Source organism: Alosa sapidissima, chromosome 11, assembly GCF_018492685.1.
Source record: "Alosa sapidissima isolate fAloSap1 chromosome 11, fAloSap1.pri, whole genome shotgun sequence".
NCBI classification, from domain to species: domain Eukaryota; kingdom Metazoa; phylum Chordata; class Actinopteri; order Clupeiformes; family Clupeidae; genus Alosa; species Alosa sapidissima.
In genome coordinates this window covers 29,641,653-29,668,775 of record NC_055967.1, presented here as the reverse complement: position 1 = coordinate 29,668,775, position 27,123 = coordinate 29,641,653, and the positions used below count along the sequence as shown (strand labels likewise).

The 27,123-nt window shown below is 43.4% G+C and overlaps 2 protein-coding genes across 7 annotated transcripts; one reads left to right on the top strand and one right to left on the bottom strand.

Moving 5' to 3' along the window:
* Positions 1 to 599: 599 nt before the first annotated feature.
* On the top strand, positions 600 to 23,215 carry phrf1 (PHD and ring finger domains 1). 6 transcript variants are annotated; one of them, XM_042109652.1, is made up of 18 exons: positions 600 to 687; positions 1,741 to 1,889; positions 2,064 to 2,186; positions 3,583 to 3,770; positions 4,096 to 4,179; positions 5,601 to 5,734; positions 7,918 to 8,009; positions 8,589 to 8,785; positions 9,318 to 9,453; positions 10,189 to 10,313; positions 10,719 to 10,912; positions 11,385 to 11,504; positions 12,819 to 12,973; positions 13,262 to 16,576; positions 16,909 to 16,985; positions 18,816 to 18,944; positions 19,893 to 20,021; positions 20,682 to 23,215. In XM_042109652.1, the coding sequence occupies exons 2-18, from the start codon at positions 1,799 to 1,801 to the stop codon at positions 20,850 to 20,852; spliced, it is 5,460 nt and encodes a 1,819-aa protein (XP_041965586.1). In that variant the 5' UTR covers positions 600 to 687; positions 1,741 to 1,798; the 3' UTR covers positions 20,853 to 23,215. The 6 variants fall into 6 exon arrangements, with proteins under 6 accessions (XP_041965586.1, XP_041965590.1, XP_041965585.1 ...); XM_042109656.1 differs by lacking the exon at positions 600 to 687 and adding an exon at positions 739 to 968 and having other exon boundaries at positions 8,589 to 8,743; XM_042109651.1 differs by lacking the exon at positions 600 to 687 and adding an exon at positions 739 to 968.
* On the bottom strand, positions 23,025 to 27,123 carry irf7 (interferon regulatory factor 7). Its single transcript, XM_042109658.1, has 9 exons — positions 26,967 to 27,123; positions 26,545 to 26,707; positions 26,264 to 26,444; positions 26,089 to 26,177; positions 25,840 to 25,891; positions 25,541 to 25,681; positions 24,474 to 24,860; positions 24,101 to 24,216; positions 23,025 to 23,850 (listed from the first exon to the last, which is right to left on the bottom strand). Exons 1-9 carry the CDS (start codon positions 27,008 to 27,010, stop codon positions 23,704 to 23,706), a joined length of 1,320 nt encoding a protein of 439 aa, XP_041965592.1. The 5' UTR covers positions 27,011 to 27,123; the 3' UTR covers positions 23,025 to 23,703.

Below are 27,123 nucleotides of genomic sequence, written 5' to 3'. Positions count from 1 at the left end.
AGAGAGAGAGAGAGAGAGAGAGAGAGAGAGAGAGAGAGAGAGAGAGAGAGAGAGAGAGAAAATGCAGAATATGACATCTCTTCTCTAGGACATTGTGTACACTTGTTCTACCAACAGACTGAAGGCAGACTTCCAATAATTCACCTGCAGGGGGCAACACTTCAATTCAAAGTTGCTTTATTAGCATGACTGTATGGGAGCAGTGTTGCCAAAGCTATTGTTGATAGTAACATACAACAACGCATAAATAATAATAATAATAAATTCACTAAAAAAGTGAATACATAAGAGGGGGGGGGGGGTACATCAGTATGGGGGTGGGACATTCTCACATCAACACATTCTCCGCAGACTATTACATAACATATGTTTCGTGGATGAGAGGGTGGATTCAACAGTTTGACGTGAGAAAATCAGTAACAAAATGCAATTTGCAATATTATATAAATTGCAATATTATTTGGAATTGCGGTGGCAACATGACAGAAATGGAAAATAATTCACAAATCAGATGCGAGTCGCGTTTTAGACGCCAATGCGTTTAAGTACTTTCCCTTTAAGAGTGTCACAGTGATTTGCGTGCGATCAGCCATTTCCGTCGTTATTCCCAGCCGGCAGCGTCAGTCAACGCACAAATCGCGGACTTTCCTTATTAAAACAAATAAATTACTAACACAACTATTTAGGGTAGGTGCTTGGCATATGGACAAATGAATTAAATGTTCCTTAAGTAAAAAAATATACGTAATACCTTTGAATAAAGTACCCACGTTACAAATCAGCATGATATCAGGCGTACCTGAGTTAAAATTAGATTCAAGTCAGGTCTGAAAACATGGGTAACTGCTAACGTTAGCGAGCTAGCCTGCTATCAAGCTCTCGTGTTGTCTACCTAGCTAGCTAGTCCTGTCAGCCGAGATGCTTTAACTGGTGTCCGTGTTTAGATCATAGTATATCCTGTTGGCGAGGTATGTGAATATATCTCTCGTCCAGTTATGTTAGCGAAAACAGTTAACCTGTTTAACTCTCAATGTTTCACCTTCCCAAGGCTAACAAAATGACTAACAATTATGGTTGGGTAGATGCTAGTTCTTTTGCTAGTTAGCATTAGCTGACGGTACTCACTTTGTCAAAAGTGTTTGCTGGGCCCAGTGGTTAGCCTCTTGCTAAAAGGGTATAAACAGCTTGAGGATAATTCGATTTTGCATATGATTTATGTATTTATATTGTGATGTCAGGTGTTTCTGTTGCACCGTATGCGCTGCTTCGAGTGTGTAAGTAAAAAATAGCGCACGTTCAACTACACGCAAATTTTAGCTAGCGTTAGCTGTCTGGGTACATCGAACCTAGCTGTCCTCGAACTGACCCGTATGACAACAAATTTGTTTTGTTTTGTTGACACGCGCCTCAACCACAAACTTGTTTGATTTCTTTACAATTGTTTCATTACTGGTAAAGGCAATGCCCATGTTAGTTGGTAGGTATAGTTACAATAATCACACCAACAGTACTAGATGTTAGCTTGTTATCCCAAGAGTTATGAAAGACCAGAAGTGCAGTATTCAAAGTAACGTTTATTGTTGTGTAAACGTAACAGACTGTTCATTACATCAAATGACCCAGTAGTTCTCAATAATTTTTTCTACCTCCGATTTTATTGACAGATGCACACCATAGGTTGATGACCAGCCGTTTGACAATAAACAAGTAGAACTAATGCATACAATCTCCTTATTGTAGTGGCCGTTGTCACCCAGACTGGTGAAATAGTGCAGCGAAGGTTTTCTGATGAGTAGCTATGGACGAGGAGGACAGCCAGGACGAGCTGATCAACCGAAATGCTTCCCATGGCAAGGGCAAGCGACCGGCAACTTCTATTATTTCTGACGGTTAGTTCTTCAGTCCTGGTGGGTAGATCTTCTCATCAGGCCCATTTAACAGCTATGGTCATAAAATAATCTATGAACAGTTCTCCATCTCTGCTCTCTCTCAGTCATGTTAATAGAAATATTTGTGAGTGGTTTGAGGCCTCTGTGTTAAATGACTCCTTGCCTTCTTTTCAGAGGACAATTCTGATGAGGGGGAAGAATCGGAGGAGGAAGAGACTGACAGTGAAGGGAGTGATGAAGACGAGGAAGATATCCTTGATGGAGAAGTAGATGAGGAGGATGAGGACGACAGTGATGGTATGAGACAGCTGCAAGCAGCTGAGATTCTTTTGCATTGCCACATTAGTACATTATTAGAAATGATTAGTGAAACCTGCCAACTAACAACACAGTGAAAGTATACCTATCCTTACCTTGAGGTGCGATGATGTGTTTAGTAGATAATAATAATAATAATAATAATAATAATACATTTTATTTAAAGCGGCTTTCATGACACCCAAGGTCACTTCACAAACAAAAAGGTTGTTAAAATTATAGTCATCTCATAACATAAAAATTAAAGTAAAAGTCAGTCAGTCCAGTCCATAAGCCATCTTGAAGAGATAGGTTTTAAATCTTTTTAAAGTCAGTAATTGAGTCGCAGTGTCTGATGTAGTCTGGCAGTGAATTCCACAGCTTGGGGGCGATGTAGCTGAAAGCCCTCTCTCCCAGGGTGCTGAGGTTCACACTAGGTACATGCAGTAGGCCTGCTGAGGAGGATCTTAGTGAGCGGGCAGGGGTGTGTATTCTGTGCAAAATTCCAAGAGATCAGTGAGGAAGGTGGGGGTATAATTGTGTAGGGCCTTGTATGCCAGGAGCAGGACTTTGAAACGTATTTTTTTTTTGGGGGGGGCTTTTTGTGCCTTTAATGATAGGACAGTGGAGAGTGACAGGAAACGAATGGGAGAGAGAGCAGGGGTGGGATCCGGAAAGGACCACGGGGCGGGAATCGAACCCGGGTCGCCGGCGTACGGTGCAGGTGCCCCAGCCCGTTGCGCCACAGCTGGGGCCTGAAACGTATTCTGTAGGCAACTGGAATCCAGTGCAGTTGCATAAGCAATGGTGCTACATGGCTAGTGGATTTGGAGCCCATTATGATCCTAGCTGCAGAATTCTGAATCAGTTGGAGCCGATGGAGTAGCTTATTAGGGATTCCAGACAAGATGGAATTACAGTAGTCAAGGCGGGATGTCACATACGCATTTACAAGGACTTCTGCACTCTGCTGAGTGAGCACTGGGCGAAGCCGTGCAATGTTCCTTAGATGGAAAAAGGCACTTCGAGACATTCTGTTTATGTGCGCACTAAATGAAAGTGCATTGTCCAGTATGACACCAAGGCTCTTGACCTGGTTGGAGCAAGGGATGGTGCTGCCATCTACACAAAGGGTGAAAGGTTCCATCTTAGCAAGAGCTGATTTGGAGCCAACCACTAGCAGCTCAGTCTTACTGCTATTCAGCTTCAGGTAGTTTTCTGTCATCCACAAGTGTATGTCATGGAGGCAGGCAGTAATTGCAGCTGGCGGAAGAGTGGCAGTGGGTTTGGTAGATAAGGAGAGCTGGGTGTCGTCAGCATACCGCTGCAGTCAATGCCTCAATTATAAGTTTTCTTTCCTCATACAGCCATTAATGTACTCTCTCTTCCTCGCCAGTTGAGGAGGTTGGAAATGAGCTGGAGGGGGCAGTTGGGGGAACTGCTGTGGATCTGGCTGGCCTGAGCTCAGACGAGGACTCAGAGAAATGCCCCATCTGCCTCAACTCCTTCCATGAGCAGCCTGTGGCCACGCCTGAGAGCTGTGAGCACTACTTCTGTCTGGACTGCATTCTGGAGTGGTCTAAGGTGCGTCTCCCCACCTCACTCACGAGCCTCTCACATAACCAGTCCAAGCAACACTATGCCCATGTGGAAATGCTGTGTGTGGTGGGGTGTCTTCATTATTAACCAGGAATAATATAATATTCATTAACCCTTTGTCTGAGTTTGATTGTAATCATTTTCTTGATTTGTTTTTAGAAGATGTTTGAGAACATCTTCTGATGCATGATATTTGTCAGCTGTGCTATAGCCTTTGTAATAGAGTTAATAGCATGGACATTTAAATGTTTTGAATTTATATCATGACCATTCAAATAGTTTACACTGTACTGTTTTCCTTTCTTGTCAGAATGCAAACTCCTGCCCAGTAGACAGGATAGTCTTCAAGACCATCTGTCTAAGGAAATGTTTTGGAGGGAAAGTTCAGAAAGCTGTAAGTATTTGTTGGTTTATATACAGTTCTGATGTCTTCAGATAATCAATTTAGGTAATGAGATGAGGTAATTGGTTATTTATTGTGTGAGATGGTAAACAGACCAGAATCAGTAGAATGATCATGGGGGAAAGCCTACCCCTCATTTCCACCAATCAGAGGTGTCCCAGAGGCAACATCCATAGACAATAGACTTGGTGCATATCTAGAATGTGCCACTGCACAGCTGGTGGAAAAGGAAACCAGTGTGGTGGCAATTAGCTTTGTCAACATTTTGTAGACATTTTCCAGAGCATGAACCTCCTCCTGTCAGTGGTGGGATAGAAGAATGTTGTTCTAGTTTCGGGGACAGGCTTACGACTCCTACACACAGTTGCGTGCGTTGCAGTGCTGGAGACGCATCCCATTCACTTTGCATGGGCTCACGTCATCCGTTGCCAAACTGAATTGTGGGTCCATTGCATCACGTTTCTCCCGTCGCTCGCGTTGAGAAGTTCAACTGTTGCTGCACCGACAGACGGCACCGGCCAATCAAGCCAATCGACGGACGGCACCAACCAATCAAATTGCGGTTATACTTCAAGTCATTTGCATAGCTACCATCGGGAACACCCACTGGCATGCGTTGACGGAACGCAACTGTGTGTAGAAGCCCTTACTCCAGTAGCAAGGGCTGTGTTTTTTACAGTGGACTTACAGAATGGACAGTTAGCGGATGATGAGATATTCCCTGCATGTGACAAAAAGTGTTATGACTTAGAACTCGCTTAGAATCGCTTACAGTACCTTTAATTAGGAACGATAACTATAACAACATTAGCGTCCACACTGACCAATGATGAGGAAAGTTACTTCTTGTGTTGATGAATGTGATGTCTAAAATTTGATGGATTCTGATTGGCTGATTGGATCGATGTCAAGTTGACAGTTGAAGTATTGACATGAACTGAACTTCATATTTATTTCATTGTGTTTACGACATTGTTTGGCATGATTGATTACTCATAGTTGAAAACAGGAACTATCCTGTTTAGAATGTACAATAACTGAATCTCATGCCGTCCAACAATCAAGAGACAGATGTCATACGCCTAACGGGAAATATGTATTATAATGTGTAAAACATTTAGTTTTCATTATAAAGGCCTATATATTTTATTTATATGGCATCCTTTGTGCATCAGCCTTGCTTTCCTAAGTCTGACTGGTTGTCAGTCAGACTCAAAGAAAACATTTATTAGCCTCCCTTTAATCAGAGGTGTAGACTGACTGTGTTCACCTTCATAAACATTAAATGGTGGATTTGGGGTTTGTGTATGTGCTTGTTTATATGTCATGTGCGTGTGTGCATGCTTGTGTGTGTGTGTGTGTGGGTTTGTGTGTGTGTGTGCGTGTGTGTGTGTGTGTTTGTGTGTGTGTAGATCACTGTCCAGAAGCCTATAAAGGCTGGTCAGGAGGAGCAGGTGGATCTGGACCTGGAGCAGACCAGCTGTGAGGTGTGTGGTGGTAGCGACCGTGAGGACCGGCTGCTGCTGTGTGATGGCTGTGACGCCGGGTGAGTGACTCGCTCCACTGCCGTTCATCCTATTTCCTGCTGTCACTCATACACACCAGGCCATAGGTATTAGAAAGCTAGATACTGCATTGTCTGTTGAGTTCTATTAGGTGGCATCGTAAACGCGGCCGCCATATTGGTGGGGGCAACACCCTTACTGTCTATGGGAAACACTTGCCGGCAATCAGAGACACCTGTCTGATTTCCAGTCAGAGTCACATGTTCCTCCATTGGCCTCCAGTGATTGTTGCCCCCACCAAGATGGCGGCGCTATTTACGTACCTTCTGGAGCCCGATGCGGTATCTAGCTTTCTAATATCTATGCATCAGGCCCTGTGCAGCCTTCCTCATCCATACAGGAAATGACTTATATCTGTGTGTATCAAATTTGTTAGATCCCCTCCAGGGAGTTGTGCAGTAATTTAAGAGAGTGAAAAGACTGTTTCGTAATCCGTAGAGTAATTGCTTCTGACAGGATAGAGACACAAGGGTTACAAAATGTTCTTCACAATACTCATCTCTCATCTCATCTGTTGTCTGTGGGGATGTTTCAGGGCTTAAATTTCACTGCGGGATTGCGGGTATTGCGCATAATTTGTTCAAGTCCCGCAACTCTAGCCATCATAATGCGAGAAATTCCCGCATATACTTTTACAGCCTGTCTGATGACGTTAATATAATCATGAAGTGGCGTGAATGCGGGGCTATTGACCGGACGGATCAACTACCGAGTTGAATTGAACATAGCCTCATGCAGACGCAGACACACACACACACACACACACACACACACACACACACACACACACACGGAGAGAGAGAGAGAACCACTTTGCGCTTACGCAAATAGGCTATGCAACCATGGCAAACTTTTACATCTGGAAAGAGCTCCTTGGTAACTATCCTGCTAGCTCAGGTCACGTCAACACTTGATCCCAGAAAGATTGTCTTCGACTTGTTAGTTTTTTGAACATTTATTTTATCTAATGACATAGAAAACATAATGAATTGCATCCACATATCCTTATGCACTATGCACAACTTTTATTCACTAGCGACTAGCCTAAAACCGTCAGGCTGAAGGGAGGCTAATTACTCTCACATATTTCTTAAAGTGACAGGCACTCAATTACACCTACTCATCACCCATAGATATATATACTGACAGTATATATGCTCATCACCAATGTGCACTCAATTAGACCTACATGTACACACCACATTAAAGATATGCCTAAGTGTTTAAACGTCAATATGAAGCATTCAAATTACTAAATATGTTTAGCTACTAGTAATTACTAGTAAAATGCTATACATTAAAAAATACATTATTAACTAAATACACTCTATATGAATTTAACATTGTGTGTGGAGAGAGTCAAGAAGAATCTAGGATGTCCACTGTTGTGAATGATCCCACTACAGTATATATTACTGATGACATCAGGGTGGTGGGGGCCCCAAAATCAAACACATTTTTTAAAAAGTATCGGAGAAGTATCGAAATCGCAATTCTTGACTTGGTATCAGAATCGAACCCCCCCTCCCCCCAAATTGTGTAAATCCCCCCTACTAACCTAAGGGGGGAATTCCCCCCTATTTTGAAAAATTAATTTTAAGCCCTGTGTTTTGATAGGAACATGTCTGTGATGTTAAAAGTGTTGCAAGATGCTAAATGATTTATCAGACATGATGGAAAAAAACATCTTCAGAACAAATCTCACTGTGAAATAATAATTCCTACATGTGTCATAGTTTTTTGCGAACGCTTTTGTTCAGAGCAACTTACAGAATATGAACAAAATAGTTTGTTTTGTTTTCAAAAGACTGGACTATTGAGATTCAGATGATTTGGTACTATCAGGGTTCAAAGTTTCAGTCTTATTTCAGACTATGTAAGATTTGAAAGTAGGTATTTTATAACTGCTTAAAAAAATTCTGATCACTTCAGGCACAGAAATTTTCCTTGCTCACCACTCGGTGGCCATATCGCAACGCATTTTGGGCACTTATCAGGCATTTATTTCGGGCAGTATATGTGTAGACAACTGCCATCTTTGCATTACGAACTAACATCATACATTTCTATGGGAGATTCTTTGAGTGCTGTCTCCCCTCATTACAAAGTCTCTTTCTATTCCCTCTAAAATGCTTACCTGTAAAGTCTTCCCCCGTGGTGGCAGGTACCACATGGAGTGTCTGACCCCTCCACTGGACACCGTGCCTGTGGAAGAATGGTTCTGCCCAGAGTGTGCTGCCAACAACCGCAACTCAAGTAAGTATATGGAAAATAAAATTTGCTAATGCAGTGTGATCATAACATTTAGCACAGTATTATTTTTATATGCTCTCACATATCGTGTGATGGAATCTGAAGCATGATTTTTATAATGGGTTCATACCGAATACATATATGTACATTTCAGTACATCGGGGTGCCCCCTTGACATGGCTTCAAAAAGTAATATAGTTGACATAATAGTCACTTTGGACAACAGTGTCTGCTAATGACCCAGGTAATTTGCTTGGAAATCAGCAAAGCTAACTACTGTACCACCGATGCAGTGGTCATAATGGGACGTGTCCTATTACTGAATTACGTAACTGTTGTGGATCCTTAGCAATAGTGCCAATTTTATCGCCATAGAATTCTCTATCAATTGTCATGTTGATAAAATGTACCTTCACTTTTGTCTCAAAATATGCTGTGTTAAGTCGTTAATTTTTTTTGGAAAAGGTTTTGAAAAGTTCTTGAATTTGATGTTGAAGAAAGAGTGGGATGAACTAGAACTAGAGCTGCCTCCACTTATCCAGCAAGGTCCCTGTTTGACTCCGCTTGTTACCATTGTTTCAGGAGCTGCTCCTGACAGTGAGGAGGAGTCTCTGTCTATCGCCCAACCAACCACAAGCCGATCGCATCCACCCGCTGCGCGGCCCACGCGCGCCATCGCCCGCACGCAGCAGAGTGAGCGGGTCCGGGCCAGTGTGAACCGCCACCGCATCACCCAGGCACGCACCGCAGCCTCTGCACGTGCCGCCAGGAACGGACAGGTTTGCATGGCGCTTTTGCTGCTTCCCCAACTAGTCTCTAACTCCACTAACTGGCTCAGCAGCTCACTGGGCTGGGGTGTTCGTTTGTACTGCCCTAAGGTCAGATGCAGTAGAGCGCCTGTTTGAGTCTGCACCCAGAGGAGATTCGATTTGGTTTTACAATCTGTTGTTGTTGTTCTTCTTCTTGTGTTCTGGAAAAGAGCTCACTGAAGTATAGTTACTAATAGTGAAAACCACTAATGTTTGGAGAATGTATTAAAATTCTCCACTGGAAGTTTAGATGTGCTTTTAGAGAGTTTACTTTTCAATAACAAATTGGAATTGCTTAGAATTGCATATGGAGTGATCTGGAGTGTGTTGAATGAATTCTATGATCATGGGAGCTTGTGTGTTCAATTGCATTGATGTTTGTGACCGTTAGCACCTTGTGAGTTTAGTTTATTGATAATTGTTCTGTAATATGTTGATGTACAAGGCATGTGCATGACTGGTGTAATATGGCATGGAGAGTGATGTGTGTTGGTGTGTGCAGTTTACACCCAGGTACCGGATTCAGTCTACCTGGCTGGATGAGACCATCAATGCTGTGGTGGCTGGTCTGAGCACAGCTGTGTACGTGCGTGACCTCACCCCGCGGCCCGCCCGTCGCAGGAGGAGAAGGAGGACAGGTGAGTCTCTGTTGTGTTCTATGAGTCTCTGTTGTGTTCTATGAGTCTCTGATCTGTTCTGCATCAAATGAATGCTCTTAATTTGAGCTTTTTTGTGATGTCCTGTTGGTGTTGTTGAGTTTTTACAGTAGTATTGCAGTAGTTTTGTTCATCCTTTTCAGCTTTTAGTCGGCGGGATAGAAATGCAGGATTTGGGGGGGTTTATTATCTGCACCCACACCACCCATTAGGAGATCCAATCTGCCCCATCCCAAAATATGCGTTAAACATCGACCCAAAACCGACCTATGAATATGTGATAATGTTTCCTTATTTTACAAGAACAAATAAGAGCCCTTTTCAATTAATGGGACAATCCAATCTAGCTTAGTAATTTCATCTGGACACACTCTCCCTCATACACAATGCATTTTCCTCACATTTCTTATCTCTCTTGCTGGTCATCAAAAAAGTTTTGGTGGTGTAATCTGAACAAGATCTACTGGATAGGCTGGCACTTAAGGAAAACACAATCCTACTTTAGCCTAATAGGCTACAAAGCCTAGCAATTCACAAGCAATTTTGAACATGGATATTTACAACACTGAACAATTTGGAACACTGCTATATATGTGATTTTGACCCGACCCATCCACAATATTATCTGGACATCTTACCCGAACGCAGGTCAACCAGCGGGTTATGGGTTTGACCTATGCAGCACCACTCAGTAATTCAACTGCTTTCCTTTTCCAGTGAAGCGCAAGAGCACCAAAAGTGGCAAGTCCTGTGATGGCGATGGTAAAAAAGGCAAAGCTACAGGAACCAGGGTGAAGAGGAGAAAACGGCGAGTTAGGAGGACCAAGTCCAGAAGGAAACTGGTGAGCAACTTTTGCTTAGTAGCAAAGGAACTTGTATGAAAAAAATAGCAGCAGTGCTCTGAAGGTGAATATCTGTTTTTTTTTTTTGTGTGTCTTTGTTCTAGTTGTTAAAACCAGAAGAATGTATAAAAACTAACTGTAGAATGCACAGGGATTTTGATTGTCTACATCATTGTGCCTTCAGGAATGTAGTCATTGCATTATATTTACATTGCATACACATCACTTTTCTGTAACAAAAGACACACATAATACTAATGGTTCGCAAATTATACCAGACCTTACGATCAAAACTACATCTTATCTTGTACTATACTTGACAAGTTGTAGTATGATGTTTTTAATTGCCTTTCAGAGTCTTGATGATCATTTCATTAAGCATACTCAACACGTTTTTTTTTCCAGGTTGCAAAAAAGCAGCCCACCTCACGTGGACGCATCGCCCGTAATCTAGGGATCAAGAAGGCCAAGAACGGTTCCTCCCTCCCCTCGGTCTACCGTCCCTCAGAGACCACGCTGGGCAGCATGCGGGCCGACATCGGGGCCGCCTCTCTGTCCATCTACGGGGACCCGTACGATCTGGACGACTTTGATCAAGTGTATGTTAACAACACTGGAACAACAGCATTACTTAGCTGTTGTGTTCAGATTAAATTTCTTGGCTGTTGCGTTCAGATTAAGTGAATCAGATTAAATTAAATTACAACCGATTTGTTTTGCCAGTAAACAAGAGCTATTACATTACAGACACGTGGTAACTCTTTTTACACGTGGTAACACGTGGTAACGCAAATAGCACTGAATTTGTCAACAGTTAAAGTTTGTCAAAGTTAGCCTGAAGTGCTGTATCCAAATGGGAATAGTTTATTCATGAAACACCCATACTTACTATAAGTTATGCGTGTAGTAATAGTATGTATTAATAGTATTACATTTAAGTTGAATTGGTCCCCTATTGCACTGTACCTTGAAAGTTACTCCTCATGAGTAAGTTTCTTTGGATAAAAGCGTTAGTTACAGAATAAATGTAAATGTAATGTGAGTGTGTCCAATGCTGCTGTGTGTGTGCAGTGAGGAGGAGCCTGCCCCCGTTGCCCCGTCCCTGCTGGAGCTGAAGCGCCGGGGCCTGTCCCGATCCGCCATGCGCTCTCACCAACCTGTGGCCAGACCTGTGGCTGCAGGCATGTCAAGGTAGAGACACACATACCGGCAATTCCCAACTAATAGCCGCGCCGTATAGACCCTTTCAAGATAGTTCTATTATCAGCATCATAGTTGGCCCCACAAGGCTTCCGTTTTAACATTCCATTTGTAAGGGATAATGTATTGTCCGCCGGTAATTATCAGAAAATAAGTCCCGACAGGGAGAACAGAACCCCGACGCGCAGCGGAGGGGTTTTGCTTCGACCTGAAGGGACTTATACATTATCCCGCTTATTACACGGCTACTTGCCAAAACGAGAAAAGAAACCTAACACAATGAATCTTTAAAAATGATTTTGCTACCGTTTCGTGTCTTCCACTGACAAAATAAATAGTTCGCCACACAGATAGAACTTGACAGTTTCAGGTGTTGCGTGGCAACGTCTTACTAGCTTACTTTCCCTTTCAATGAAATTCCATTGCAATAAGCGAACGGAATTCTTGCGGAGGGATATGAAAGACGTTAATCAACCCGTTGCCATTGACAGCAGTGATTATATACTTTGCCTGTGATTTATATAGATTTAACAGAGGCCCGAACGTTGGGAAGGCCCATTCATGTGAATGGAACTTTCTGCAGCACTCTGAAGAGCCGTGTAATAAGTTATCTTAATGCAGAGGAAGTAGATTGGGAACCAAATAGAACGTTCAAGCATTGTTTTTGTTTTTATTGTTGAAAGGGTCTATACAACTTAACTTGCATAAAACACTGTCCTGCAGCTTATACACAATGTGGCTAATACACAGGAAATTACTGTACACACGCTCTCACACACGCACACACACACATGCACACCTGCACGCACGCTCTCATACATAATGCTACTTAACTTAAGTCCACAAACAACATTAAGCCTGAATCTGTGTAATGGTGTTGGGCTCTTTCAGACTAAGACGTGTGAAGGGGGTGCTGTGGCGCAACAGGTTACAGCGTCCATACCATGTACGGGTCTAAGTGCCCACGGGGACCCAGGTTCAAATCCGACCTGCGGTCATTTCCCGATCACTCCCGATCACACCCCATCTCTCTCTCAAAAAAAAGAGTAAGACGAGTGGGTCATAACCAGACAACTCAGACATAATCCAGGAAAATGGTTGCCGCGCCATCTCAGATTTTGCTAGAAGTTTTTCTATGTAATGTTTAGGTCCCAAAACTTACTCAAACGTACAAGTTTCTGGCCACCACTCGTTCGTCCAGTTCCTTAGCTACAACACCACCATCTCCCCATACAAATGTAAAGCATAAATACATCCAAGTTAGAGTTTCTTGAAAAGCTGACACAGGCTGTTCTTGTTCTGCAGGCGTGGTCTGAGTATGCCTCAGGGGGAGGAGGTGGCCGAGGCGGCCTCGGTCCCTGACCTACTGGGCAGCATCCTCTCCAGCCAGAGCATGCTGATGATGGACAGCTCTGACGTGGTCATCAACAGAGACGGCACCCTCAAAGCTATCAAAGCCGGTTAGTCATTCTGTCAATCTTATCATCTTGATGTTATTGTTATGTTTGATACTGTCATCAATCACTTGATATCTTCGTATGACGTGATGTGATCTTGCTCAGGGAAAAAGAAACCTGAAAGTGCATGTTTTTGCTGTAGTGATTTAAAATCCTTACTTTTATAAAAGTAGTGACTTCCTGTGCTCTGAAATAAATCTGAAGAGAGGTGTTACAGTGTGCTTCATTTTTGATTCAGAGCAGGCATGGATTTCCATTCTTACTCTATATATGTTTATATTGGTCCCGCAGTTAGTGTTGAATCACCAAAATCCACGCCTACTCGGAGCGGCAGCGTGAGTGAAGGTGGTCCAAGTCACTTCCTGCCCAACGGGGAAGCCGATCTTTCGCAGTTCCCTCACAGTAGCACCTCTCCACCTCCCAGCTCTGCCGCAGGCCCCATCCTCCCTCCTCTCACTCCAGCCTCGTCGCCCGGTCTCCGGTCTCCTTCCGCTCATACGCACTCCAGCCTACACCCGCCCGGCCTCATCCCCAGGCCCGGCTTCTCTCAGGGCTCAGTCGCATCTCCTGGCTCCAGAAACGCCCACGCTCACACTCACCCTCGGTCATCCAGCAGGGATAGGGTGGACAGACACAGGGAGGACGGCCCACCAGCATCCAAAAAAGCCCCTCCCAAGCCCGTGTGGGTGGATGTGTCTGTGTTACCTAGGATACCAAAAATCAGGCGAGACGGCAGTGGTGGCAGTGGCCAGGCAGAGAGCAGTAGCAGTAGCACTAGCAGCCGCAACAGGCGCAGCAGCGGCGGCAGCAGTAGCAGCAGTAGTAATGGCTTCCCAGACGCCCTCCACAGCCTCACAGGAAACCAGGTGCGGCAGCAGACCGCCGACCAGCAGGGGGCGAGCTCAGGCCAGCAGGGTAGAACCACAGAGGCCCCCAAGCAGAGGCCAGAGCGGGTGGGGGCAACGTCGTCATCATCGACGTCGTCATCTTTCACCAGCTTGAACTCCTCATCTGCTATGTCTTCCTCTACCTCCTCTTTTTCTTCTGCCAGCTCTTCGGGAGCATCATCATCGTCCTCAGTGAGCTTTCGCATCAACGCCAGTGGGAGTTCATGGCAGTCCCGAAGGTTATCTAACCCCTTAGATCCAACGCAAACGGGGACACTGAAGAAACAACAGGGCAAACCCATAATACTCTTTTCAAAACCTAACAGCAAAGACACTTCAGCCAAGCCAGATGTGTACGACCCTTCGAACCCCACAAACTCTAACTCGGACTCGGACTCAGACAGTGAGAGACCCGGGTTTTGGCTGAAGAAGCCTAGGTTATTACGCAAAGAGGGAGCTAAGGATGAAGTGACTTGCCCAGTGAAAAAAGAGCCTCTGGAAGAAGTTTCGGTGAAGGTCGAGGATCACATAGGCACTGCTGTTCAGATGAAGAACGAGCCTGAGTCAGAAGATGATGATCACGATTATGAAGACATGTTCGCAAACATATCTGAAGTACCAGAACACCCTGAACAACTCTGTGAAATTCCTCAGGTGATCAACTGCAGTAACACTCCTGACAACAATCAGGTGAAAGAGGAAGCCCACCAGCACACCTCTGTACCCAGCTCCCCTTCCAGCAGCAGCTCTAGCTCCAGCTCCAGCTCCAGTTCGGGTCCCTCACCCAGTCACACCAACACCAGTGACCAGAAGGTCAAGACGGAGGTCAAATCAGAGCCCGAGGATGGTGCACGCCCCGACAAATCAAAGTCGCCCTCTAGGAGCCATGGGCCGGCACAGGATCATCAACTGCCCCCTGCAAACAGCTCTGACAGTGGAAGTGGAAGGAGGGGAGAAGAGGTGCGGAGGAGCGACCAGCGGTCCTCCTCCAGGGAGAGGAAGAAGGGGGACAGCCCAGCCCCAAAGGCTTCGGAGCGGAAGAGGAGGCACTCACGCTCTCGGTCAGGCTCCCGATCCAGGGACAGGCGGCGGTCACGTTCGCGATCTCGAGACAAAAGGCGTTCTCACTCTCGATCTCGTTCTCGATCTAGAGAGAAGAGGAGATCCCGCTCGCGATCACGTTCGAGGTCGAGAGATAAGAGGAGGTCGCGATCGAGATCCCGAGAGAAAAAACACACAAGTTCCACGTCACATTCTCGATCAAGGGACAAACGACACTCACGCTCTCATTCGAAGGACAAAAGGCGATCTCGATCGCGTTCCCGATCCAGAGAAAAGAGGCGTTCACGCTCCAACAGTGCAGAACGAAGGAGGAGACACCGCCAGGATAACCGAGAAAGGAATGATGGCAGAGTCAACCACAACCAGAGACGCGTCCAAAACAGGAGGCACAGTCGATCTCGATCACGCTCAAGGTCCAGATCCAGGTCCAAGTCTTCTTCCAGGGAAAGAAGGAGGAGGAGGACTCCCTCTCCTCCTTCTTCAAGGTCAAAGGAGCGAGCAAGTGAAGTTAGATCCAAAGACAGAAAGAGACCTCGGTCAAGATCACGATCCAGGGAGAGGAAGAAAGGAGAGCCATTTTCACAGGGCACTCACCTGAAAGACAGAGGCCTCCACAAAAAACCATCATCTACATCCTCATCTTCGCTGTTATTGTCGTCCTCCTCTTCCAGAGACCATAAGGACCCTGCTCAGATCTTGCACAAGAGACTGGCCTCAACTGGCACTGCCAAAGAGGAGAAGGCAGCTAAAGACGTGAAACAGGAACTTCCTTTCTCGGTCAAGAAGGAGACGGGGACACAGATTGCTTTCTCAGGGGCTCTCAGGATTGTCAAAGAATTGGAAGACCCTAAGGAGCAGGACAGCAAGCACTGTTTGGCTCTGCTGAAAGAAATCAAGCAGGAAAAACCTTGGTCCCCTCATGTGGGCGAGTCTGAGCAAGAGGACATGTGTTCTCCTTATGCCTTCAAGCAGGATTTGCTTCACCACAAAGAAATCAAGGAGGAGAAGATTCACCCAACCATACCACTGGACCTTAAGCCAGGGAAGTCTTCTCTTGTTGACTGCAGAGTTGGCACCGCTTCTGTTCAGGGAGAGACAATGAGGAGTGAAGTTCAGTCTGCAAGCGTAGCCAAGTCTATCGAAGTGGAGAGCATTTGGCCTGAGGAGGTTCCACCGCCACCTCCCCCACCTCCACCTCCTCCAGGTACAGACACTCCTGAACACAGTCTAAGCCTTCAGAAAGCCTCTCTGCCACCTCCTCTCAACACCCCCTCTGCCATCAGCTCCTCACTTCCTCCAGACCCAGAGGACAAGATGGAGGTCCAAATGGACCTTGTGAAAGAGGAGGAGGAGTCATCAGCCGACGAAGACTTCAATGTGGACTACATGCTCGACAGCCTTTACCTCAAGGAGATGGGAGAGCGGGCGGGTACTGACGGGAGCGGGACAGGTGCTACTTCGGACGCCCTCTCAGAAAAACAGGAAGGCCATGTCGCTGTCGTCACTCAGGCCGTGGAAAAGCAGGAAGTGGAGGGCTCGGACAAGCAGGAGACGGAGGATGCTGCGGACCTGCTGGGTTCCAAGTCAAAACCTCCAGTCAAGAGGGTCACTTGGAACATACAAGAACCTGATGGGCCTCAAGGAGAGAAAATCAGCAGTGAGTGTCAATGCCTTTAATGCTCATAGACATATCTGCCTTTAATGCTGATAGACATATCTGCTTTTAATGCTGATAGACATATCTGAGCAACTATGTCACAGTTGCACAACATAAGTATAAGTATAAGTATAGTATACTTATACTAACTATGTCACAGTTGCACAACATAGGTGTGCAACTCCTAAACTAGATACAAGTGTTGCCTAATCTATCCTTCCACCTTTTCAAATGTAGTCTTTGGTGGATGGCTGAAAGGTTATGACTTCAAATGACTCCTTTTTGGTCATTTTTAATGAGAGACTGTCCTCTTTGTTGTATCTTGTCTCCAGAGCTCGCTCTTTATAAACAGAAGCAGAAACTGGAGGGCGCAAGGAAGGCAGCCAACACCACACAGATGTCTAACCAGGTGAGCTGTTTTTGCCCATGAAAGCTTTTAAGTAAAAATGATAGCGTGCGAGTGTAAAAAATCTTTAGGCGCACTGGTGCGAATATCTTCTAACCATGTCAATGTTTGTCTACAAAATACACCGCAACATTGAAAAACATTACTGGTGCGAACCATAGAATCACGTCACGAATCCAGCATAAAAACTAACTTGGGCACACAAGTGCTCCTGGATTTTTTTTTAGTGTAGAGCCCTGGCATGGGGAGATAAAATGAAAATGGGAATTCTTAGTCCTAAAATTAGCCCTTCAGTAGGGCTTGCTCTAAATAGGATACCAGTGAGGATAGCTGTCAAGAAACCGTTCAAGAAAAAAGTGATTAACTAAACCACATTATTGATGAAAAACAAATCTTGAAGTGGATTGCGAAGTTCAGCATGCTAGCATTGTACTGCCACAAATAATCCCCAGTGAGTAAACAGATTTTTATCTCTCTATTCTTGACACTACATTGTCCTTCCTGACCGTGTTAGCAGCTCCATCCATAGGTAGGTCTCTGTGGGTCTGCAAACAGTAAGTAAGAACGCCAGGACCTTTTTAACAGGATATGAGAGGAGAGCTTTCAAAGAAAGGGAAACAGTACTAGGTTTTGTTCTTGTTTGTGGCTAGCCTTTAGATACATCTATGTTTGTGTTTGTGTTATTTGGCAGATGCCTAGGAACACCTGCTTTTAAGACCATTTGACACCTTTTTAAAATACTATTTCCGTTGCGCACCAGCAATATTGTCAGTGAATTAGGCTTGCAGTACCTACAGGCTTACCGTACCGACAATTAACTGAACCGTAATTAACCGAGGTGATTTTTGTGAACCATTACAAAACTACTGTTACGTTCTCAGACACTGTGCCTGAATTCATGTGTGGGACAGGCCATTCAGGTGCAAAATGTACCCCTGCTTTAAGCCTTCATTCCCCTGATCAAGCCTTCATTGTTATCCACCATCAATTATGTGTTGGGACATCTACCGCCTCCGATTAAGGGAATTTCCCCTTGAACTCGCATGACTTCAGTATTAAAATAGAATTGAAACTGAACTCTTTTAGGATTCCTGGGGTAGAAAGTGGTTTACCATAAGCCGGTTTCTTACATTTGCGGGCTTATTGCTTTACCTCTTAATGACCATGGGGTGGCAGTATTAACAAGACGCTGTCTGACGATCCTGCTTGCAGCTCTCACGTGAGGCGGAAGCAATCTGAGTAGCGTTTCAGATGAAACGAAACTTGCACCTGACACAGAAATGGGAAGAGCCTGGCCCTCAGGAATGCTTAATGAAAAAAGAAAAGACGTGTGTATGTATGTGTGCCTATTCCAGAGAATCTGTCAGCACTGCAGACCACACACAATTCACAAATCTCAAAGCTAAGGAAATGTGACATGTGACAGGAACTGGTTTCAAATATGCTGCTATGTTCGTAACATTTTTAGTTTTCTTAAGGAAAAAAAAAAGCATGGTCATGGAAAGTCGTTTTTTTGTTTCGGTGGATCTACCCATTTGTCTGCTAAACCTACATGCACAGTGAGCATAACACAAATGAAAACAGAACAATTGAAGTTAAAATATAATATTTTAGGAAAATATAGTATGTATGGATGTATGTCTGTACCTTCGGTGTCAACCTGATAACCATAACATTCTTAGCCCCTTGCTCTATCAGTTAATCTACAGGACCACCTTTTAATTGTGATTGTGATTTTGGCTGATCTGGGAACACTGTAAACCTGACCAGTGGTGTGATTAGATTTGCACTTGATCTGACCTGTCTCTCTGTACGTCTGTCATGGTCCCACAGGAAATCGTGGGAGCCAGTGCCGTGACCCCCACCCCCTCCTCAGCCTCTGTGGCCCAAGAGGAAGTACCAGGCTCGGGACAGGGGGCATCTGCTCCTGGAGATGAGGAAGAAGCCTCCCGCAATGACATGGTGAGGAGATGGAAATCCCTGGAATTTTACTTGATGTAGGAGTTAACCACTGGGAAAACTCTATGTTGTTATTGGCACAGTCTTCAGAATAGGATGGAATATGTGACCTATGCTCTCTTGATAAGGTAAAAGGAACGATACAAAGCGCTTTCACTGGTCAAAGGTTAATCTCTGATCAGGTGTGTTGTTTGTGTTTTTTTCTTGATGGCGTGTAGCGGTGATTCTATTTCAAACATAGTGACCTCACTGATAGAATTTATTTATAGTTTCAGTGGAATTTCCTCCCAGGTCAACACTTTTCATCCATCCACAATATAAATGATAATGTTGTCACTTATTATGAGTCTCTAAAATGAGACAGGTGAGGCTAAAATTTCATAAATATAGCACAGAGAAAATTGCTTGACTTGACATGCTGAATAATGTATTTAGCCATCAACTGATAGAACACATTAACAAAAAGTTACATAAAAAAAACTCAAAAGTATTTACCTATGAAAGACCAAGGTGTAGCAAAAAAATAACTTCAAGATTATTTTGGCACAGTATGTCACAACTATATGTATTTGACCAATCAGAGAAAGCCATCTGTTAAATGAATTGCTCAATTCACAGGTAAAGCTTGAATTTCCCCTTGGGGATCAATAAAGTATCTATCTATCTATCTATCTATCTATCTATCTGTCTATCTGTCTATCTGTCTATCTGTCTATCTGTCTGTCTGTCTGTCTGTCTGTCTGTCTGTCTGTCTGTCTGTCTGTCTAAAGCATGAACTTGTTTTTTCCCCTTACAAAGTAATTATATAGTAATACTGGTGTGGAAAACCGATCTGTTGACCTTAACAGGCCAACTGATATGGTTTCCCCCACTACAGTTTATCTTAGGAATTACCTATGGCTGTCCCAGAGCGGTCTCTCTGAGCGCATCTCCTTTGTGTTCCGTCCGCAGTACATGAAGAAGCTTCACATGCAGGAGAGAGCCATTGAGGAGGTGAAGCTGGCTATCAAGCCCTTCTACCAGAAGAGAGACATCACCAAGGAGGAGTACAAGGACATCCTGCGGAAAGCTGTGCAGAAGGTAAGGAAGGTTTTTTTTTTTTTTTTAGCGATGTTTCAGTTGCAAGACCAATTTCGCTTGGATATGAAATACATTCACAAAGAAATTATTCTGTAGCCTACATTGTACTTGGAACTTGAAGCATTATTAAATTATTCTTTATTAATCTTTACATTAAGAATTGTTACTTTAATATCTGTTTCATTCACACTTCCGGGAATAGGCAAATGAGTACAGTACATTAAAACATTGCTCTCAAGATTTCATGAATTTATATTAAATTATTCATATCAATTTTTTTTAACCAATCCCTATTAGCATTATAATGCAATTTGTGTACTGTAATTTCCCAACTATTAGCCGAAGTTTATGCAGTTAATATGGTATTAATATGATTTTGTTTCTTTTAACTTGCATAAAACACTGTGCTGCGGTTTATACACAATGTGGCTAATACACAGGAAATTACTGTAGATTCTTATTATTTAGGTCAACATGTTGCCCTTTTCTCTGTTCAAAGTTGATCATTAAGTGAGACGTTTTGTATGTAATATCCTAATATGTGATCATGTTTGTTTTGTGACAATGACCCTCGTGTTCAGGCAACTTTACAACTTTTGTTCAGGCAACTTAGCTGCTAGTGCCATTGTTGACGTCTCTTTTGTTGGCTCTACATTCTAGGTGTGCCACAGCAAGAGCGGTGAAATCAACCCAGTGAAGGTGGCCAACCTGGTGAAGGCCTACGTGGATAAATACAAGCATGCCCGGAAACACAGGAAGCCAGAGGAGGGCACATCCAGCGGGAGTGGGAGTGGAGTTGGCACAGACCAGCCAGAGGATGAAGACTCTTAAGTGCTCTGAGTGATCCCTCCCCACACAAGGACAGGAAGTCTTCTTACTCATACGATCAAATTCTAATTGACCTGTTTGTTTGTTTGTTTAATAGGGTTTTTTTTATATCACTGCTCCCACCATATAACCCTGTTGGGTGACTTAAGGGCTTTGAGAAACCATGTGCGCTATTGCATAAGCTCTCCCCCACCTTTCCCCTTTTCTGTGTGTGTGTGTGTGTGTGTGTGTGTGTGTGTGTGTGTGTGTGTGTGTGTGTGTGTGTGAGACTGAGTGTGTGCGTACGTGTGTTCATGCATCTGTTAACACAGGGGTCACAACTGCTTTTTGTCAGCTGTGTGTGTGTGTGTGTGTGTGTGTGTCTGTGTCTGTGTGTATGTGTAAAGATCCTTAAGAAACACCCCATCTGTACACCATTTGTAAGAAAACCCAATTCATACAATTATACAAAAATTCTGTAAAATAATACCCCACCGCATGTTGAAGAAATGACAACTGCATGTGATAGCACCACACTTCACACTTAATCCATGCCTGTATAAATGTAAGGAGATCCTGTTTATTACCACAATAACTTTCCTCTTAGTCTCAATGAGAAATGACATGTACCAACTCGTTCTTCTGGTTCCACCTCTTTGGATCCCTAAGGCATAAATGCTCGTGTGGAGCACCGATTGTCTTGCCCATGGTTTACCATCAGTGGATGTAGACTTGTCTGAGCATCTGCTGTGGTTTTTACTTCTCTGGATGAATCACCACCATGTATAGAAGCCTTTACTCTGCTAGGGTGTCCACATCCAAAGTATGTCTCTGCAGTGTGAGATGAGGAAGAAAAGATGTATTTACTGAGACATCGCAATATCTGGATACGGCGACTCAAAAGGAGATGTTTGTGCTTACCCAAACTGGCCTTTTTTTGAAGCATAGTTTGTGTGCTGGATCTCAACAACAGCAGCTTCACACTGATACTCATGACTATGATCAAGAACACACTTAATCTAGCATAGCTAGGCCAGCAGTGTTCCAACACCCACTATTACTGTTCATATTTTAGTGGACAGCACGTTTTATAACTTTTTAAAAAGTAGTTGATTTCTGTTTGTCTTTTCTGTTTGAATAATCTACTCTGGGTGTCTCTTCACTGAATGCATGTATTTCTTTGAGACTTTACTCAATTGAGTGATAACTCAGTCAGAATGTGCAATATTAATTATCTTCACTTATTTAGCATAGCTTTGGTCTTAACAACACTGTTAATCTATCCTAATTGGACATGGTTGCTTTCAGATCAGGAAGAAGTTATGTAAAATTGCCTGTCATTTACATAGGAAATGTCATGTTCAGTTACAGCTCTGTGAGTTGTATCCAACCACCATTTCTCAGCCTCATGTAAAATTGTTCTAACATGTTTCAGGTATATTTCAAGTAGGTAGTTTATTGACCCAGGTTCATCATTAAACCTCAAACTTGAAATGCTAGTTTGAGAGCCTTTTTTGTTGTCATTTTAAGCGTGCTGAAAGTACTTTCTGACTGAGATCACCACATCTGGCAGAGTAGTGTATTGTGCAGTTACACTGCATGATTATACAGTCACTAAGTTGTGTGTAAATATGAGAGATGGGGGTTAGTTGAAGGCCCTTTTATTTCTCTTTTAGCGGTGTCTGTTTCCTTTAACATGATTGTGTGGAGGGATTGAGGAGTTTGTGTGGTGTGACTTGAATGTATTTGGTCTTTTTTTTTGTATCTTTTTTTTCCATGAAAGTTTGCCTTTTAGGGCAAAAGTATGAAGATGAGGGAACATGATCATTGTGAGTTAGTAACACCGCAGCCCATTATGTTTATTTCCTTAGTATTTTTCCTCCTGCTTGATTGGATGAAGATAGAAGTAAATTGTTCCTTTACATTGATTGGATGGTTAATAATTGTACGTAGACTGGGTGTATCTTGCAGGTGACATTGTTAGTAATGGGGATTCGGATATCCCTACCCGAACATCCAAGGAGTGGTAGCCAGAATGGACTCCCTCCCACCACCCCCTTCCTCAAAACTCTGCATCCTCTGCACTCAATTAACAGTGTCTGTACAAACTGCTTGCAACTGGAGGTTCCACCCAAGTGTTTTGTAAATATTTCTTCAATTATGTATTTAATAAAAAAGACATATGGAAACTACGAGTCATACTTCTCCATCTTTATTGTTCTGCCAGTGCTAAAAACACAACCACATGAGAGCCAATGAGGAACTGACAGAGGTCAGATGATATGTTACACAGCTTAACACGTGAGACTCGGTAGATAAAGAAAAATAGGCAGAAAAAATGTGGAATGTGTTTATCACATCAGACATTTTCAAATAACTATATATATTAAAAAAAAAAAAAACAGAGGTCTTATAAAAAACAACAGAGATTGAAAAGTAAAAAAATATTTACAACCCATAGGGTAAAGAGGAAATTCTTCAAAAGAGAACATTATAATTATTATAATTACAAAGGTCATAGAAACACTTCTAGCATGCAATAAACATTGCACACCCCTTGCATAATTGATCAGCTGATTAACATTAGTCTGACATCTATGGAGTGGACACAAGGTCACAATGTAACATTTTCTAATATGTATCCATGTGTATATTACTTATAGTATGTGAAATATGATTGATTATGATAGAACAGCTGCTGTGAGACTACAGTGACAAGACAGTGGAGTGAAGGTTTTTTTTTTTTAATCTAAAATCTTTTTAGATATTTCATATATTGAAAATAGCCCTCATAATCATTTGTTAATACAAGAAGCATGGTGGAAGATGGCATGAGATTGGTCCAAAAGGGTCTGGAGTGGACCTTCGAGTCAGGTCACTCTTGCATAGGAAGGCTGAAGGTGGAGTTGATGAGGTCAAACAGGCTGTTATGGGAGATCTGCAGGCTGACGCCAGAGTTGAGTGAGGAGGCTCCTTCCATCTGAGCGCGCTCGTGAAATTCACGACAGATCAGCGGCACCACCTGGCGCAGCAGAGGAGAGAGGAGGGGAAGGGGATGTGTGTTAAAAATGGGGGGGGGGGGGGGCACACAATTCTGGCCAAAGGTTGCTGATACCGTAGTTTGAGCTTCACAGTCAGTCAGTTTACACATCTCCATTCTGTGCTCCTGATACAACATCTTGATCGACTAGCATTGTGTGAAGCTCAATCCGAGACACTTTGTTTTCTACAGTATCTACAGACCGTGTACAAACACCAGAGCAACAAGTTACCTTGACAACAATGAGTTTCTTCTCCAGGGGCTTTACATCTGGATATTTCTCCCCGAAGCACAGGTAGATGGTGTAATCTGGAGATCCCCGCTTGTTCTCTTTAAATTCCATTAGGTCTAAAGGGGGGTTTAGATATTTTGAATCAGTTAAATCGAAAATAAACATGTATCTGCACATCCCTTCTACCATTCAGTCTACTATCTAAAGTTGGGCACAAGCTTATTTTCATAATGCAAGTTTAATTTGCAAGGCCTCATAGTGTTTCTGCTTAAAACGCATTATTTAGATTATTAGAAAGACAAACTTAAAAAGGAATGTTATTAGATTCAAGACATCACATTATTTTGAGATGTGTGTCCATGAGGGCCTTCACCTTTGCCAAATTTCTCAAAACTGAGCAGTGGCTCCCGCTCGTTCTTCACCAGCTTCCTGGGTTCCTCGGCCTGGCTCTCGGCAGGATTACTGGTGCTGACGAACACCTTGCAGGGGATGTCTTGGCGGGTCCCGTAGATGCCCGTGTGATTCACCTCCAGCAGTAGACCCATCTGGATGCTCTCCAGAAGACGATTGGTGTACATGATCTGCTTGTGGTCCAGGAGGCCCTCTGTGCTGGGGAAACACACAGCCTGGCCACTCAGGTTGCCGATCTCGTGCTGGTGGTGGAGCTGGACCACAGGTGCCGACACCCTCGTCTTCAGCACCTCTTTCCTGCGGTAGTGTATGGAGATCTCCAGCTCTTCCATGGGGGGCAAAAGAGAAGCTGAGAATGCAATAAAGGAAAAGTAACAACATGGTAAGTAGGCTAAGTATCACACTATGTAACAAAGCATGAATACATTCTTATGTTGTAAATGTTGCAGAGTGAAAAGCAGTCTACATTGAAACTATGCATACTCATATGATTTATTTGGAAAAAATGGTGCCCTCTCCAGCACTTGGTGACCTTCACACAGTGCATGATGTGCATGATGGCACTGCTCACTAGATACAGTACAACAGCTGCTGGCTCATGTTTTCCATACCTAGCTGGGGCTATCGTTCAATGTGGGCCTACTAGGATATGATACAATTTTCTAATAAATCTGTAATTAACAATAGGGTTGCAGCTGTTTGCTTTCTGCAACTCTGACGTGACTTTAACACCTATGAGACTTTTATAGGTTTCTGGTAAGAGTCAGTGGTTACACTTTACTTGAAGGTATCTACATAAGAGTGACATGACACTGTCGTGTTATGAACGTGTTATAAACAATATAAACAAGTCATTAACGTTTATGACAATACTTCTGTCACTCGCTTCTGTCAAGTGTCATTCGGGTTTTTGTCATAACAAGTTAGTGTTAGGGTTATGACAGTGTCATGTCACTCTTATGTAGATACCTTCAAGTAAAGTGTTACCGAGTGATTTTGATGCTTACATTGATATGCACTCATATTTACCTTGATAGTATGGCTCTACCACTGCAACAGGTGTGTTATTCTGCTGAGGAGGCTCCACTGGTAGGCCTACAGGTGGGAGAGGGTAGTTTTCTGGCAGAACTTGATTGTTTGGAGGATAGCCTTCAACCCAAGGCTGTAGATCTGAATGAAAAACACAACCATATTTACTCTTAGTCTTCAAGCATAATGTTGCTTCCAAGGCTACTTATGTTAGGTTAGATGTAATCTGACTACCCAGAAGTTCGCATCATGCTGAAGGAAGATGTTTAGATGGTTAGGTTATATGCTGGTTGACCTACCTGCCTGCGGGTTCAGATCTAGGGTGACCATGTGGTTCCACAGCTCATCAGCCTGTAAAATATGAGATAATACACTTATTATCTTGATGCTGCTGCATGGCTGTGTTTAAATTACTCCTGCAAATTCAAGTCCAGTCATTGATCCAGACCAATGGGCATCTGTTGGCGCATACAGGCTGTATTTGAACTCAATAAACGGACTAGCCTAACATATTCGGACTCGTTTCAATATTAAGTATATTAGCCTACCACGATATCATCAGGAGAGAAATCCGCTGGGTTTTCAGTGTAGATGTCCTCAATCATGGGATAACTCACCGGAAGATTTTCGTAGCTGCCTACAAAAGAAAAAACGTTAATACGTGAACATGGGTAGGCCTATTCAAGATTGCAACAAGATTTCAAGGGGTAGCTGAGATCTTACATCTGTACTCAGGTTGAGCGACAAGCTGATACACTTTATGTGGGTCGTCTGACTCTTTGGAGTGGTCATGCAACTGTTTGAACTGGGTTTTGAGGCTGGAAAGCGCGCAGCGAAAATTTGTCTTCCACTTGGCTTTGTCATTCGGATTCTCGTAAATTTTCCCACTGACGATGGCCCATTCCTTTAAGACAGGTAAGTTGAACATTAATGTAACGCCACAAATTGCGCTCACATGTGGAAAATATTTGCTGATAGTAAAACATAAAGAAGCTATGGCCTACCTTAAATATCATGTTATCTCCATCGTTACAGTCTTTCCTGGAGTTGTGCTTCCATGGGATCCGGAAAGTTGTTCTCTGATCATCGAGCCAACATAAGCCTTCATACCGCCCACTATTAACTTGCTGTATCAGCCAGCGACCAAACTGAGGTCTGTTGTTGAAGCTGCCTCAAACACAGGTATAGTAGGCTACATTAGGAATAGGCTATGTTTCCAATACTTTCACATTTCACATAACTCATAGGTTATGCGATCTCAATCCTATTCAGAAAATTGCTACAGTTCGATTGTTCATAATTCGCTACAATTCCTGAATCACAAAATACGTCATTATGTTACAAAAAGGCATAGGCTAAGTCAATGTAGGCTGCAGACTTAGGCTACTCCAAGCACAGCAACCTAACCAGACAATTCTACAATTACCTATGCATTGTTGATGACTGTCCCTCCGAAATCGTCACTTGCATTGCGTTGATCTTTAAACTTTCCCCAGTGTTTAGCTGTTGAGCTGCTATTATATAGTCCAGATTGACTTTGACTTAGTAGGCTGGGCTCAACAGTGGGCGGGTTAAGTAGTCTA

Coding starts and splice junctions, on each gene's coding strand:
- phrf1 (XM_042109652.1), top strand. CDS start 1,799: ATGGACGAGGAGGACAGCCAGGACGAGCTGATCAACCGAAATGCTTCC. Junction 2,187..3,582: donor GGATGAGGACGACAGTGATG/GTATGAGACAGC, acceptor CTTCCTCGCCAG/TTGAGGAGGTTGGAAATGAG. Junction 8,010..8,588: donor TGCCAACAACCGCAACTCAA/GTAAGTATATGG, acceptor CCATTGTTTCAG/GAGCTGCTCCTGACAGTGAG.
- irf7 (XM_042109658.1), bottom strand. CDS start 27,010: ATGCAAGTGACGATTTCGGAGGGACAGTCATCAACAATGCATAG. Junction 26,708..26,966: donor CAGTCATCAACAATGCATAG/GTAATTGTAGAA, acceptor TGTTTGAGGCAG/CTTCAACAACAGACCTCAGT. Junction 24,861..25,540: donor GGTAGAGCCATACTATCAAG/GTAAATATGAGT, acceptor TTGCATTCTCAG/CTTCTCTTTTGCCCCCCATG.